The sequence below is a fragment of the Thamnophis sirtalis genome, unplaced genomic scaffold, assembly GCF_051295495.1.
Source record: "Thamnophis sirtalis isolate CommonGarterSnake01/CBP01778 unplaced genomic scaffold, rThaSir2_p1.2 scaffold_9, whole genome shotgun sequence".
NCBI classification, from domain to species: Eukaryota; Metazoa; Chordata; class Lepidosauria; order Squamata; family Natricidae; genus Thamnophis; species Thamnophis sirtalis.
Window position 1 is genome coordinate 69250585 of NW_028261389.1, and position 15417 is coordinate 69266001.

The 15417-nt window shown below is 41.9% G+C and overlaps 1 protein-coding gene across 1 annotated transcript in view; it reads left to right on the forward strand.

The window, feature by feature from the left end:
• The window catches only part of LOC106552407 (patatin-like phospholipase domain-containing protein 2), a 43393-nt gene extending 30488 nt beyond the window's left edge, over positions 1–12905 (forward strand). The window contains exons 6-9 of the mRNA XM_087722209.1: positions 3958–4173; positions 5775–5907; positions 7865–7981; positions 10022–12905. Of these exons, the coding sequence (XP_087578335.1) occupies positions 3958–4173; positions 5775–5907; positions 7865–7981; positions 10022–10307 (752 nt within the window). The 3' untranslated portion in view covers positions 10308–12905. The remainder of the gene's footprint in view (positions 1–3957; positions 4174–5774; positions 5908–7864; positions 7982–10021) is intronic.
• The last annotated feature ends 2512 nt before the right edge of the window (positions 12906–15417 follow it).

Below are 15417 nucleotides of genomic sequence, written 5' to 3' on the forward strand. Positions count from 1 at the left end.
GAAAAGAATGGAGGGGAGGAGGGTGTGCGGAGAAGAAGAAGCGTGCTGAGCTGTCATCGGGGCTGCTGAACCTTGCGAGGGAGATCTTGAAGTGGAGGATCCCAGGGCTGTGGACGCGGGGCTTTGATATGGCGATTCTGGGATCAGTGGCCCGAGGGATTGGCGAGGATGACCGGCGCTTTTTTCCTCAGCCCCGAACTGGGTTTGATTCCCAGCATGCCTCTTGATCGGCTGAAGACAATGTGCTCCAAAAAGGAAAGGAAAGTGTCTGAATTAGGACAGGCAAAGATGAGAATTCCTGCTTGAGGGAAACCTGGTGGGTTCAAATTGAAGTTCGCCTGTTCTTCGTGGCAGCTGCCCTCAATTAGGGATCCCATCTAATTCAAGAAATCTTAATGTATTAATTGGCCATTTTAATGGCGGACATACCGCTGGAGCAGCCAAAAGCCTCTTTCTTAACAGCGCTTGACAGCGTTATTGGGGCCCAGGGATCAATTATCCCATTGCACACCAGAACAACTAGACACAAGGACAGTTTTTTCCTGAACGTCATCACTCTGCTAAACAAATAATTCCCACAACACTGTCAAACTATCTAGTAATGCTGTATTACTTTATTCTCCTCATCTTTCCTATTACCTATCTCCTTATCTTTTGACTATAATTTTGTTGCTTGTAACTTATGATTTATATTGTTTACTTAATATTGTAGTATAACTTGTGCTGATCGCTTATTTAGTATCCTATGACTATCGCTACGTGTTGTATCTTATAATTTACAATGAATATATTTTTACGATGACTACGATCATGATTTATCACTTGTTGCTTGTATGTACACCAAGAGCTTATGCTCTGGAGGCAAATTCCTTGTGTGTCCAATCACACTTAAGGCAATAAAGAATTCTATCTATCTGATTCTGCTGACTGCCAGCAATTCCATCCTCACAGTCTCAAGTTTGACTCAGCCTTCCATCCTCCCAGTAAAATGAGGACCCAAATTGTTGGGAGTAATAGGCTGACTCTGTAAACCACTTAGAGAAGGGGTGTCAAACTCAATTTCATTGCGGGCCGCATCAGGGTTGTGTTTGACCTTGGGGAACTGGGGTGGGCGTGGCCACGGTGGGCATGGCCAGCTTGACATCACTCGTGTTGGGGGCACCTGTGGTGGCCAAAGCATTCTGCCAGCGAAAATAGGCTTTCAGGGTCCATTTTTGCTGGCAGACATATCACAGGCTGTTCCCTCTATCAGCGTTCCAAGTGTCATGTAGAATTAAATCAGAGACCAAGGCAAAACTATCCTTAAAGTTCCAATTTAATAAAGCAGGCACATCTGTGTTAATCCCAATACTGGAAATGACATAAGAATTCCACCCAGTTAAAAGTTCATGATCTTGTCCCCACACCCATGATCCATCACATGGTCCAATCTTCTTCTTCCACGCTGGCATCCACACCCAGCTGCTTCCGGTCAGGTGTACTGGTGCAGAGACAAAGGATGACCTTGGCTTCTAGTAAAGAATGAAAACAATACATTCCACAGTCTCACTCCTGTCTATTCCCCCCTCCCATCAACTATACTAATGAAACAGTGTATTGAAATAAGAGAAAGTGTGGCAGGCCAAATTTCTAAAAGGAATATAATTGCAGGCTTGACACCTTCGCTGTTCTAGGGCAGCCTGCGGGCCAGATCCGGCCTACGGGCCTTGAGTTTGATATCCCTGACTTAGAACTGTAAAGTATCATAAAGCAGTATATAAGTCTAAGTGCTATTGCTGTTGCTATCTGAAATGCTAAAGGCAGAGGTCAATGGAGGGGAGGTCCCTGGGCTGTTCTCGGCCCTATAGTTTGGCTTTCCTCCTCTCCCTGGCCATCTTGTAGTCAGAGCAAGAAGTAGCCAGTGGTCGCAGCAGTCATCAGGTGGCCCAAGAGGAGCCGTACTCTGGAGACAACAGGGGCTCATTCAAAAAGCACTCTGAGTAGAGGGAATTACCGTATTTTTCAGACCATAAGACGCACCAGAGTATAAGACGCACCAAGATTTTGAAGAGGTGAATTTTTTAAAAAAAGATTTTGCACTCTGCAGGCCTCCCAAACCCTCTGCATGCCTTGTTTTTTTGTGAAAAACAGGGCATGGATATGCTTTGGGAGACTTGTAGAGTGCTCCTGGGGGCTTGGGGGGGGGGGCAGGAACGGGCAAAGAAACAACCCATTTTTCGCTCATTTTTGCACACCCCAGCCCCCAGGAGTACTTTGCAAGCGTTCCAAAGCCTCTGAACGTCCATTTTTGCAAAGGGGGCGGGGTTTTGGGTGGCCAAAAATGCTGTATTCAGTGTATAAGACGCACCCAGATTTTCACCCTCTTTTTTGGGGGGGGGGGAAATCTGGGTGCGTCTTATGCTCTGAAAAATATGGTAATAACACCACGAAAGTAGTCCTTGATTTATCATCATTTGTTTAGCAGCCATTTCCAATTGAACAAAATGACATGACTATTCCTCACATTTACAACTGATGCAGTATTCCCCACTGCTGGGTGATCAAATTTCTGTTGCTTGGCAACTGGCGTGTAATTATGTTGTTTGCATTATGCTGGGATCATTTGCAACCTTCCCAGCTAGCTTCCGTCAAGCAAAGTTGAGGGGGCGGGGGAAAGCTGTTTTCGCTGAGCGACTGCATGATTCACTTAATAACGGCGATTCGCTTAACAGTCATGGCAAAAATGGTTGCAAAATTGTTTACTTAATGGTGGCTTTGCTTAGCAATGCCAGTTGTGCTTCTGACTGCAGTTGTAAGTCGAAGATTACCTGTACAGGTAGTCCTTGACTTACAAAAGTTCATTTAGTGACCGTTCAAAGTTAGAAATGGCACTGAAAAAGTGACTTATGGCCATTTTTCACACTTACAACCATTGCAGCATGGTTGGCAACTGATTCATATTTATGACGATTGCAGCGTCCTGAGGTCATGTGGTCTGCTTTTGCGACCTTCTGACAAGCAAAATCGATGAGGAATCCAGATTCACTTAACAGCCACATTACTCACTTAACAAATGCAATGAATCACTTAACAACTGTGGCAAGAAAAATCGTTAAATGGGACAAACTCACTTCACAAATGTGTCACTTAGCAACATAAATTTTGCACTCCAATGGGTCGTAACTGGAGGGCTACCTGTATTCAGTTTGACAGATTTGCCATTGAACGTACGCTGTTGGAAGTACCGTATTTTTCGGAGTATAAGATGCACCGGAGTATAAGATGCACCAAGATTTTGAAGAGGCAAATTAAAAAAAAAGTTTTTGCACCGCAGATCTCCCAAAAGTGACCCATTTTTCATGAAAAAGGGCCTGTTTTTTGTCAAAAAAAGGGGCAGGCATAGCCTTTGGGAGGCTTATAGAGTACTCCTGGGGGCCTGGGGGTATGCAAAAACGAGCAAAAAACAGCCCATTTTTTTGCTTATTTTTGCCAGCAGCACTCTGGAAGCCACCTAAAGGCTACGCATGGCCATTTTTGCAAATGGGGCAGGGTTTCGGGAGGCAGATTTTCACCCTCTTTTTTGTGGGGAAAAAGGTATGTCTTATACTCCAAAAAATACAGTAGCTTTGCAATTTTCTTCCCGTGATACTTTCATCCAATGAATGTTGGCACCTTAAGCAACTCAAGCCTTACCAAAAAGGTATTGCTATGGAAATGCCATAAACAAATAAATATAAATGTTTGCTAATTCATTGCCATTTACAGGAATGCCAGGAATGTCTCAGTTTTAAAAGTCGGAAGACGCTGGTGGAAGTTACAGCCCAATTGCAAATGGGCATAACATTCTTAGTCCAAGATTTGAAAATTAAGATTAGGAAATCTTTGTGAGTTTTTAAAAAATGCCTACATTTTATCTAGCTTGCTTTGCATACTGTCACTTTTAGCAGAAGCATTTGTTTCTTTAATCTATTTATTAAGGTTTCCTGCAAGAATCAGTGTCTGCGGACTTAGCCTTAACCAAGCAGGAACATCTGGAATATTCTCAAATCTCAGGCTACAGCGATAAAAAAAATACAGAACATAGAGGCAAAAAAGAGATGCAAGACGAAAAATTATTTATTGATCAGCTGAAGGCAACATCTTGGCCATTGGATAGGACTATTTTTGAGATGCTGCCTCCTAGACTACGTAAAGGTAAAATTCTAAATTAATTAATTATTGCAAAAAATCTATGTTTAATTCTTTAGCACCAATACGCAGAGACCAGACAGAATGTGCTGCTTTTTAATTATTATTTTTTTCCCCAATTTGTACTGAAGCATTTTGATTTACTATCTAAACAAGACTGGAGAGATTTGGCAATTAACCTTTAGCTGGCCAAAAGTATAAGAAGGCCATTAAAGGGGCTACTTTGACGGTTTCATGAATTAATTTACTTGAAAAGTTTTGTTACAGAATTTACATTGGTGGATGTCATTCATTTTGCACTGATGAAATTTGCTCGCTGAGTGTTCCAGAAAAGGGGTGCATAATCAAACATATATAAAGAAATAATCAAATAAACTAGATTAACTATCCCCCTTTATACTGTCTGTGATATATTTGTCATCTACCGTGTTTCCCTGAAAATAAGACAGGGTCTTATTTTCTTTTGACACCTGAAATAAGCACTTGGCCTTATTTTTTTGGGGGGGGTCTTGTTATTTTTGGGGTACAGGAGCAGGGGTGGGTTTCAACCTGTTCACGGCGGTCCCCGCGAACCGGTTGGTCGGTGAACCCGGAAGTAAGTAACTTCCGGGAACGGCGAAGGGCCCGCCCGCCCGTGCTCCTTACCAGTCTTTGAAGGCTTCTGCACTTCCACGCAGGCGCATACAGCGCCTGTGCGAGTCTCCGCGAGCAGCTGGAGCATCGCGCAGGCGCTAAGACGCATGCGTGAACTGCGCATGTGCACGAGGATGCTGCCGGCCCCTTCCAACCGAACCGGTTGGAACGGGATTAGCCACTCCTGTGCAGGAGGCAGCGAGCGTGGTTACCTCATGGCTGCTGCTGTGTTGCAATATTTTGGGGGAGGGCTTATTTTAGCGCATGCGTAAGACAAGTTGATTTTAAGTTAATTTTGGGTGGTACTATTAGATGATTTAGCTGTGTAGAGTGTTTGTCAAGCCTCTTGACAGCCCAAATTGGCTTCCTTTTCTAAATTAAAACAGAGTTTTTTTTAGTTTTGTGTGTGTGTGTCAAAGAATGATTTTTCTATGAATCCATTTTAGTTAGAGATTAAACAAGCCAAGCTAATCCAATGTCTTCATAATGCTATAATGATCCAGAGTCTCCTGACTCAGGGAATTTGTGGTTATTGATCCCCAGTAAAAGAGGACTAAAATGAATGAAAAGTTGTATAAAGCAAAATGTAATTTGATGATAACCTGATTATGAGCCACGGTGGCGCAGTGGTTAGAGTGCAGTACTGCAGGCTACTTCTGCTGCCTGCCGGCTGCCTGCAATTTGGCAGTTCAAGTCTCACCACACTCAAGGTTGACTCAGCCATCCATCCTTCCGAGGTGGGTCAAATGAGGACCCAAATTATTGGGGGGAAGGGGGGCAATATGCTGACTCTGTAAACTGCTTAGGGAGGGCTGTGAAGCACTATGAAGTGGTATATAAATCTAAGCGCTATTACTATTAGAATACTAGAAGGCCCTACTCAGTCATTTCTGATGGGAAAAAAATTGATTATGTCCTAGCCATATTTGTTCTTTCTTGATCATCCATGAATGAATTCAGATTCAATTTTACAGCATTACAAGAAGCTTGTAAAGAAAAAAGGGGAGTCTACACTCAACTTTCAAAATGTCTTCCCATGCGACTCATGTCCTACATGATGCTACCATACACTTTGCCGGTTGAGTCTGCCTTCTGTGTGGTTGTAAGGTGAGTGTATCTGATCTAATTTCCAAATGTTCAAAGGTATTGAGGACTTTTTTTTCACAAAGTTTACATCTGGGTTATTCTTCCAAAAACTCTTCCTTATTCCTTCCGAGGCCATTTTTCTTACAGATGCCCAAATACCTTGCAGGCTAAACTTGCATATATTTAGTTATCTATTTGCTAGATTTATATCTCACCTTTATTTTATGCAACTGCAGGCAGTGTATATAATGGTCTGTCTTCCTATTTTTCCCCATTACAACAACCCTGTGGGGTGGAGGAGGCTGATAAACCTGGTTTCTTGCCTAGGTTTGAAGATGAGAACGCATCATCTCCATATTTCCAATCCAGCATCTTACAAACTGGTTCTCTATATGTTGCAAATAAATGGTGTCCTTTAGTCTAGTCCATAGTCAAACTCGTGACGATATGTCGTCACGTGACGTATTGTGAATTTTCCCCCTTCACTAAACCAGGCATGGGCATGGCCAGTGCGTGATGCATCTGGCCTGCGGGCCACGAGTTTGACACCTCTGAGCTAGAGGAAAGTTGCTCAAAGCTGGTATGTAGTGTAAACCTACCATATTTTTCAGAGTATAAGATGCACTGGAGTACAAGATGCACTGGAGTATAAGATGCACTGGAGTATAAGATGCACCAAGGTTTTGAAGAGGCAAATTTAAAACATTTTTTTTGCACTCTGCAAACCTTCCAAAAACGGTGCATTTTTTTGCAAAAACGGGCCCTTTTTTCCCCAAAAGAAGGGCATGAATAGCCTTTAGGTGGCTTGTAGAATGCTCCTGGTGGGTGGGGGTGGGGCAAAAACGAGCAAGAAATAGCCCTTTTTTGCCAAGAAAAGGGGCATGGGTAGCCTTTAGAAGACTTATAAAGTGCTGCTGGGGGGGGGGGCAAAACTGAGCAAAAAACAGCCCATCTTTTGCTTCTTTCTGCCCTCCAAGGCCCCCAGCAGCACTCTGGAAGCCTCCTAAAGGCTATGCATGGCCATTTTTGCAAAGAGGGTGGAGTTTCGGGATGCAAAAAATGCTGTATTCAGTGTATAAGATGCACCCAGATTTTCAGCCTCTTTTTTGAGGAAAAAAGGTGTGTCTTATACTCCAAAAATATGGTACTTAGGAGTAAGCCCATTGAGCTCAAAGGTCTTAACAATAAGAAAACTCGCCATCTTGTGAGTTCATGGCTGAGATTAGATTGGGCTGTTTGGTTTGTATTACTCTCTCTCTTAACTTCTGTTTATACTTTTAAAATGTATTATATGTATACAGTTTATACTTAACAGGAAAGTCACAAATATATTCATTTTGTGTTCAGCTTCATAAACAAACATATGTGTATACTTTAAAAAAAACCAAAACTTAATATATATTATAAGCAATAGTATTATTGGACTATACGTGATGATAGATTAAAATGTGTAGAGTGATAAAGCTATAGAGCATTATGGAAATAATGGATATAACTATGTTGTACAATATCATGTATTTAAAAAGAGATTATACTATATGATTAAGTGAATAATGGTTACGATTATGATGTAGAACACCATGTGTATATTTAAAAAGGACTTGATACAACCAGTGTACCACTGTTGCAAAATTGAAATTGTGATGTACAGGAAAATGTACAGTAAAAACATTTATTTAAAAAAAATCCCAAATCTATGTTTTAGTCGCAGCCTTAATATCTATCTAAGTCCATTATTTGCACATGGCAAGAATTTACCTATGAAAATGCCCTTTTGTTATTTTTATTTTTAAAATAGAGTTAAATACTTTTAAATTATTTTATTTTTAATACAGATTTTTTTTTAAAATACTTCTTTCCTTATAAAAAAAATAAACTGATACCAGGAAAGGAGATGTTGGGTGAACGTTTTAAAAACAAGACCCCATCCTAAAAAAAAGTTTGTTTTGAAGGACCGCCTCCTTTCTCTTGATTGCAGATTGGTCCAGTGGTTTCCTGACATCCCCGAGGATGTGCGATGGATGCACGGGCAACTTTCCCAAGTGATGGGTTCAGTCTATGGCCGAACAATGAAAGGGCTCCTGAAGACGCCAAGGTATGTTTAGCCACTTCTTTGGCCAAGCACAGGAAACACATATTTTGGAGAGCGTAATGGAATTGGACAATCTCTGGAAAATTTATATGTCGATATCATTTTCTCCACCTGAAATGAAGGGGGGTGGAGGCAGTAATTACTGCATTTTGAGTAATTCCTCAGTGATGTACTACAGCCTCTCTTCCACTTTGCTGTGCTGTTTTGTCCGTTCTAAATGGCTACAGATTCTCTATTTAAAGAAAATGTAATATTTAAAGAATGCAAGAAAGAGTGCGGAGAAAAACAATAGATCAGGGGTCGGCAACCTTAAACACTCAAAGAGCCACGAAGGTCCTAACCGGAAGTCCCCCATTCAATTCTGGAGCCAACCAGTCCGGTTCCCCCACCATAGAGTCTCCTCCTAACTCGGCATCCTTTTTCCTATGCCAGCCAGAAGTCTGGTCCCCCACCATAGAGTTTCCTCCTAGCGTGGTGTTCTTTTTCCTCTGCTGACCAGAAGTCCAGTTCCCCCACCATAGAGTCTCCTCCTAGCATGGTGTTCTTTTTCTCCTGCTGACCAGAAGTCCAGTTCCCCCATCATAGAGTTTCTTCCTAGCACGGCATCCTTTTTCCTCTACCTGTCCTAACTGAAAGCCCTATCAATTGTGGAGCCGACTGGCGACAGGGAGCCACAGCAGAGGGATGAAAGAGCCACATGCGGCTCCAGAGTTGCCAACCCCTACAATAGATGATTAGGGGACTGGAGAACAAAACATATGAAGAACGGAGGAAGGAATTGGGTATGTCTAGTGTAATGAAAAGAAAGACTGGGGTATACTATTGAGCAATATCTGAAAGGCTAACACAGTGAAGAGGTTGGCTTATTTTCCAGAGTTCCAGAGGGCAGGAAAAGAAGTAATGGGTGGAAGCATATAAAAGAGAGAACTAAGGAGAAACTGTCTGACAGAACAATTAATCAGTGGGATGGGTTTCCTTCAAAGATTATGGGTGCTCCATCACTGGACATTTCCAAGAAGAGTCTGGACAGTCATTAGTCTTGAATGGCATAGGGCAGTGATGGCGAAACTTTTTGGCGCTGAGTGCCAAAAAGGGAGAGCGTGCGCATGCACTTGTCTGGGCCTCAATCCAGAAGAGGAGCTGCTCAGAGAAAACGAACTTGCAGTTTCCCCCACACGCATGCACACTGGACAGCTAGTCTTCCAGTTACTGGCACACATGCGCGCGCGACCATCAACTGGCCTTCCTGTATGCGGCAGTGACGGAAAGCCAGAAGACCAGATCTTCCAGTTCCCGGCCCTGCTGCATGCATGCAGGCCAGCTGATCGTTGTGTGCGCATGCGCACCAGAAACCCAGAAGAGGAATGGGTGACACCACATGTGCCAGGCAACATGGCTCTGTGTGGCGTGTGTGCCATAGGTTTGCCATCACGGGCATAGGGTCTCCTGCTTCAGCAGAGTGTTGGACTAGAAGGCCCCCAATTCTGTTATTCTATTACTGTATTTTTCGGAGTATAAGATGCACCTTTTTCCCTCAAAAAAGAGGCTGAAAATCTGGGTGCGTCTTATACACTGAATACAGCATTTTTTGCCTCCTGAAGCCCTGCCCTCTTCATCAAAATGGCCGTGCATAGCTTTTAGGAGGCTTTCAGAGAGCTGTTGGGGGCTGGGGAGGGCAGAAAGGAGAAAAAGAAACGGCCTGTTTTTTGCCCTTCCCCGGGGGCCAGCAGCACTCTATAAGCTTCCTAAAGGCTATCCATGCCCTTTTTAAACAAAAAAGGGCCCATTTTTGCCAAAAATGGGCTGTTTTTTGCTCATTTTTGCCCCACCCTCTAGGAGCACTCTACAAGCCTCCTAAGGGCTATTCATGCCCGTTTTGGGGAGGTTTGCAGAGTGCAAAACCTTTTTTAAAAAAAATTTCCTCTTCAAAACCTTGCTGCATCTTATACTCCGGTGCGTCTTATATGCCAAAAAATACGGTATTTCTCCCAGAAAAAAATAATTCCAAGACTTACTAATGATTATTTCTTCTTGTCCTTGCAGCAAATTAAGCGGAATCTTGCTTAGAAAATGCCAGACGGCCCCAGGGAAGCCTTGCCTTCATCTGCCCTACCCACCTCCTAAAACGTCTCACTCTTTCCCCATTCTTGAAGAATGGCTCTGGAGTCTCCCCTGTTGCGAATACTTGACGAAGGAGAAGGGTGCGATTAGTAATTCCGACAGCTCTAGTTCCGTCGCTTCCTTTTTCATGGACACTGAAACATCCGGAACGTCTACGGATATTGATTCCTCCTCGGAGAAAAGTTTTTATTCTGTCTCTGAAGATTAGGTTGGGGGGGGCACGATATTAGGCAGGGAAATTTAAACCTTTGAGGTATGTGTTCTTCTAGCACTTGACCAAACAATCTTTTAGGATACTGCTTCTCGATCTGAGCAACTTTGAGGTGCTAAGGTGCTAAGTAGAAGTGGGCTTCAACTCAGCACACTACTACACCCGAATTCTGAGAGTTGCAGCCCACCCATCTTAATGTTGCTGAGGTTGGGAAACCCAACTTTAGGAAGTCTTTGTTTACAACTGAGGCATCGTTTCTGACTTCAGTTTAGGCTCCTTGTCTTGTTTCTTGAGAGTGGACAAACGGTCGAGAAAGCCAAGTGCCGTGGAGTATTTTTGTACCCAAACAACAACAAAATTCAGCAGGAAGACAATCTACATCTCCTCTGTTGATGGTTTTTTTTGCTGGGATAAGCATTTGTAGCACAATGTTAACTACCTTTTATTTTTTTGGTTTTAAAAAATAACAAGTTTTACAGCAAGATCTGTAGCTCTTGTGTGACTTTTAAAAAGTCCCCCCCCCCCGCGCACTTGTGTGGAATTACACGTCTCCTACTTAAAGAGATAGAGAATACAGGAACTTTGAGGAGTTCCTTTTTTAAAACTTGACATCTCTGGCAGAGAGGTCTCGTTCAAAATTATTACACAGGAAAATCTATTTTTCATTAAAAATGTACTGTTTTTATATTGTTAATATTATAGGGGATGTTGGAAAGTTTCTGGATGTCCCAATTTCTTCTCTTTTTATTGGACTTTTTCTGAAATTAATCTCCGGGAACACTAGTTGCACTGGAATGAATCGCTTTTCAAAATTTTGTTATGAACCTTGGTGGCGCAGTGGTTAGGGTGCAGTACTGTAGGCTACTTCTACTGCCTGCGTTTGGCAGTTCGAATCTCACCAGGCTCAAGGTTGACTCAGCCTTCCATCCTTCCGAGGTGGGTAAAATGAGGACCCACATTGTTGGGGGCAATAGGCTGACTCTGTAAACTGCAAAGAGAGAGCTGGAAAACACTGGAAAGCAGTATATATAAGTGCCATTGCTAATTTGAAACTCCTTGACTGCCACAAAGAAAGCAAAATATTTTCTAATTTTTTGGGTGCTCTCCAAAATCTCATAAAAACACACATACACTTTTACTGCCAGAGAGGCTTCCATCTGCTATTTTTTTTCCTTTGGAGATCACTGAAGATACCACCCTAAGCTGGAAGCCCTCAAAAAGTGTAGACTTCATTTCCCAGAATTCCCAAACAACATGACCTTTACTGAGAATTCTGGGAGTTGAAGTCCACCTATCTATGAATGTCCTGCAGCAGTCTTTCTTAACCTTGGCAATTTTAAGATACGTGAACTGGGGGATTCTGGAAGTTGAAGTCCACATGTCTTAAAATTGTCAGAGTTGAGAAACACTTGAGTATTGTAGCCAAACCAGCATTTTATGTTTCATTAATGATGTGGACTTTACATCCAGATATCTTTAATTCAAATGAATATGATGAGCCATAAAAATATAATTCACTGGTGGAAGAGAAATGCAGGGTTTTTTTAAAATTACATTTATTACCTTAGTGAGCTTGAGAGCAGATATCAAATATATCGTCCAGTTTCCTTAACAGGAGAAAGTAATAGAAATCTATAATGCGATTTGGAATTTGTGGATCTTAAAAATTTCCCCCCCATGCTCTTCATTGTAACTTTATTTACTTCAGAACAAGAAAGGAGCAAAGGCATTCAGAACAGGAAACTCATACGATTTCTGCTTTTCTTCCTTTTAAATTTAAATTATAAATAAAATCCATAGATTATTCAGTCCAAGTTTTATGAACAGACATGCAACTTAAGCTTTAATTTTCAATAATAGTAGGAAGCGACAATAATAATCATAAATCAGCCATATTTCAAAGGATTCAGTAATTTATGTGGAATACAGTACTTGATGCTTTGTGTCTCATTACTTTCTGCTTTTAAAGGAACAGGAATTCTTGTACATGACACACAAAGATTAAAACTGTGTTTTAGGAAATTGGACTTTTGCTATCAGTAACTTACCAGCTCTGTACTTTGGCATTGCAATGGGTTAAAATGTCAGTAATAGTAATCCCTTATTAGACTATTTTCTTGTGAGGTATTATAAATTTTCCAATCAAAGGGTTAGAGTTAGGTTGGAGACTTGTTACAAATTAAGTGGAGAATAATATCCCCATAGGAACCCAACTAGCTGTTTTTATTTATTTCAAATTCATTGTCAACTTTTTAGCAGGTTTTGTTTTGACAAAATAATCTTTAAGAGGTTTTTTGTTTGTGGGGGGGGGCATTTTAAAGAAAATCTAAGAACTGCGGAGTGGAGAGAAGAGGAATGAAATGTACTTAAAACAGTTTTTCACATTGTTAAAACGTTTAATAGTATGGACACAGAATTATTTATATTCTTTTGGTGCTATTTTCCGCCAGTGCCAAAGTACTGTTTCGTGTGATGACTGGTCACACACTTATTTTCCTAAACTTTTATCGTATTTCCAAAATGAACTATTCGTAATATTTCTGCAATCAGCAGTGTTTTTAAAGAAGCAGAATAAAGAGATGCTTTGTTTGGTGATCATTGTGTTTTGTTCATTATCACAAGTCAAATACTTAATTGCTTGATAGAACTGCTGTATGAGATGATCTATGAATATGCAGTTTGGCAGTTCGAATCCCTAGCGCTGGTTAAAAGAGTGAGCTCCCGTTACTTGTCCCAGCTTCTGCCACCCTAGCAGTTCAAAAGCACATAAAAATGCAAGTAGAAAAATAGGGACCACCTTTGGTGAGAAGCAGTGGTGGGTTTCAAATTTTTTTGGAACCTCTTCTGTAGGTGTGGCCTGCTTTCCGGGTCCACTGGTGGAACCTCTTCTAACCAGTTCGGTAGATTTGATGAACCGGTTCTACTGAATAGGTGCAAACTGGTAGGAACCCACCTCTGATGAGAAGGTAACAGCTTTCTGTGCGCCTTCGGCGTTTAGTCATGCTGGCCACATGACCACGGAAACATCTTTGGACAGCGCTGGCTCTTCGGCTTTGAAACAGAGATCAGCACTGCCCCCTAAAAACAGGAATGACTAGCACACATGTGCGAAAGGAACCTTTACTTTTACCTTATGAATATACTGCATTTCTATATCATTTTAGTTGTTCATAATGCTGCAAGTTGGCATTTCACTCATTGCCCAAAGCAGTGAACACTGTGTTTCTATGAGTATTTTTTATGCAAATGGTAAAGTGCTCCTTTCTACAATTCATCTTCCCTTTTTTCAAAGTGATTTATAGCGTTTACAGTTTATACGCTCTGATCCTTTTAATAAAAAAATTTCAAATGACTGGAAAATGTAAAACCCATGCAAAGTACTTGGCTTTGCTTTAACATTTTATGAGTCATATTCTGAGATTGGGGGTGGATCAAGACCTTTAAACAGAGACATTTTGGTGGGGAGGTAAGGTGGAGGTATTAAACATAATGCAAAATCCATGTGTATATACACAAAGGGATTATAGCTCTCCTTCAGTAATTATCTGGGTTCAGAGTTCTTTTTAAATTTGTCAAAACGTCTTTATTTTTTAAATGTTGAAAGGAAAATATAGGCTGTGGCAAATAGAACACAGAAAACTTGATGAATGACTAGCACATATGTACACGGGGAACCTTTACCTTTTTATCATGAGAGATAATCAAAATGGGAAGGTAGAACTTCATATCTCAGAAAGGAAATGGGGCATTGGCTGATGATCCTTAAGCTGCCAGGAGGAAGCTGACGTTTAGGATATACACAAAGGGGACTAAGAGAGAACTTGGCTAATGTAAATGAATTCAAGTCTCCACAACCAGATGATTGATTTCTCGGGAGTCCTAAAGGACTAGAAGAGATGACTCAAGAACCACTCTTAGAAATCCTGGAGAACTCCTGAAGGACCAGTGAGAGCCAAGGTGGCGCAGTGGTTAAATGCAGCACTGCAGGCTACTGCTAGATCAGCAGGTCAGCGGTTCAAATCTCACCGGCTCAGGGTTGACTCAGCCTTCCATCCTTCCGAGGTGGGTAAAATGAGGACCCAGATTGTTGGGGGCAATATGCTGACTCTCTGTAAACCGCTTAGAGAGGCCTGAAGGCCTATGAAGCGGTATATAAGTCTACTGCTATTGCTATTGCTATTGCTATCCCAGAAGATTGGAGGAGAGCCAGTGCCTTCCTAATCTTCAAAAGGTGGAAGGGAGAGGACCCGGGAAATCTGGATTTGTAGCAGAAAGGGTCCTGAAGTGGTGATCCAACTGCATCTCCATGAATCTTTGGAGAGATGAAGTGCCACCAGCAAGAATGAGCATGGATCTTTCACATAGACATTCTGTCAGATTCACTTGATCTTCTTTGATAAGACTGACTAGCTAAGTGGCTGGGGGAAATGCTGCAGCCATAGTACTTGTGCTATGATGCTGGAGAAGGACTCCTGCGAGTCCCTTGGACTGCAAGGTGATCAAACCGGTCAGTCCTAGAGGAGATCAACCCTGACTGCTCTTTAGAAGGCCAAATCCTGAAGATGAAACTCAAATACATGAGTTTTTGAGAAGGAAAAACTCCTTCTCACCTAAAGACGTGAGCTTAAATGGACTCCAGAGGATGGTAGAGGACAGGAAGGCCTGGAGAAACATCCATGGGGTCGCGATGGGTCAGACATGACTTCCCAATTAACAACAGCATAGTATCTGTACATCTAAGCAAAGCTTAAGACAGAGTGCTTCACTACATTCTCTTTCAAAATATGGCAAATGGGTAAAATATGGCTAAATGATGCTGTGAGGACATGTGGTTGGCTGAATGGAGCATTCAGAGAATGAAACGCCTGTGAGTTGTCTTAGGAGCATCAAGTGGACAGCCGGCGGACTCTCCTGTTCAGCATGTTTTCGATGAGCTTGGATGAGGGAGTTGAGGGGCCATATAAAAATATGGCAAATGACAGAAAGCTGGGATAGATGGCCTTTGAGGTGTGAGAGAGAAGACTCAAAAAAAAAGTCTGGGAAGGGTTGAGCTGACGGCCAAAATAAATAAGACGGCATTTAATAAGAGACAAATGGAGATTTTTGC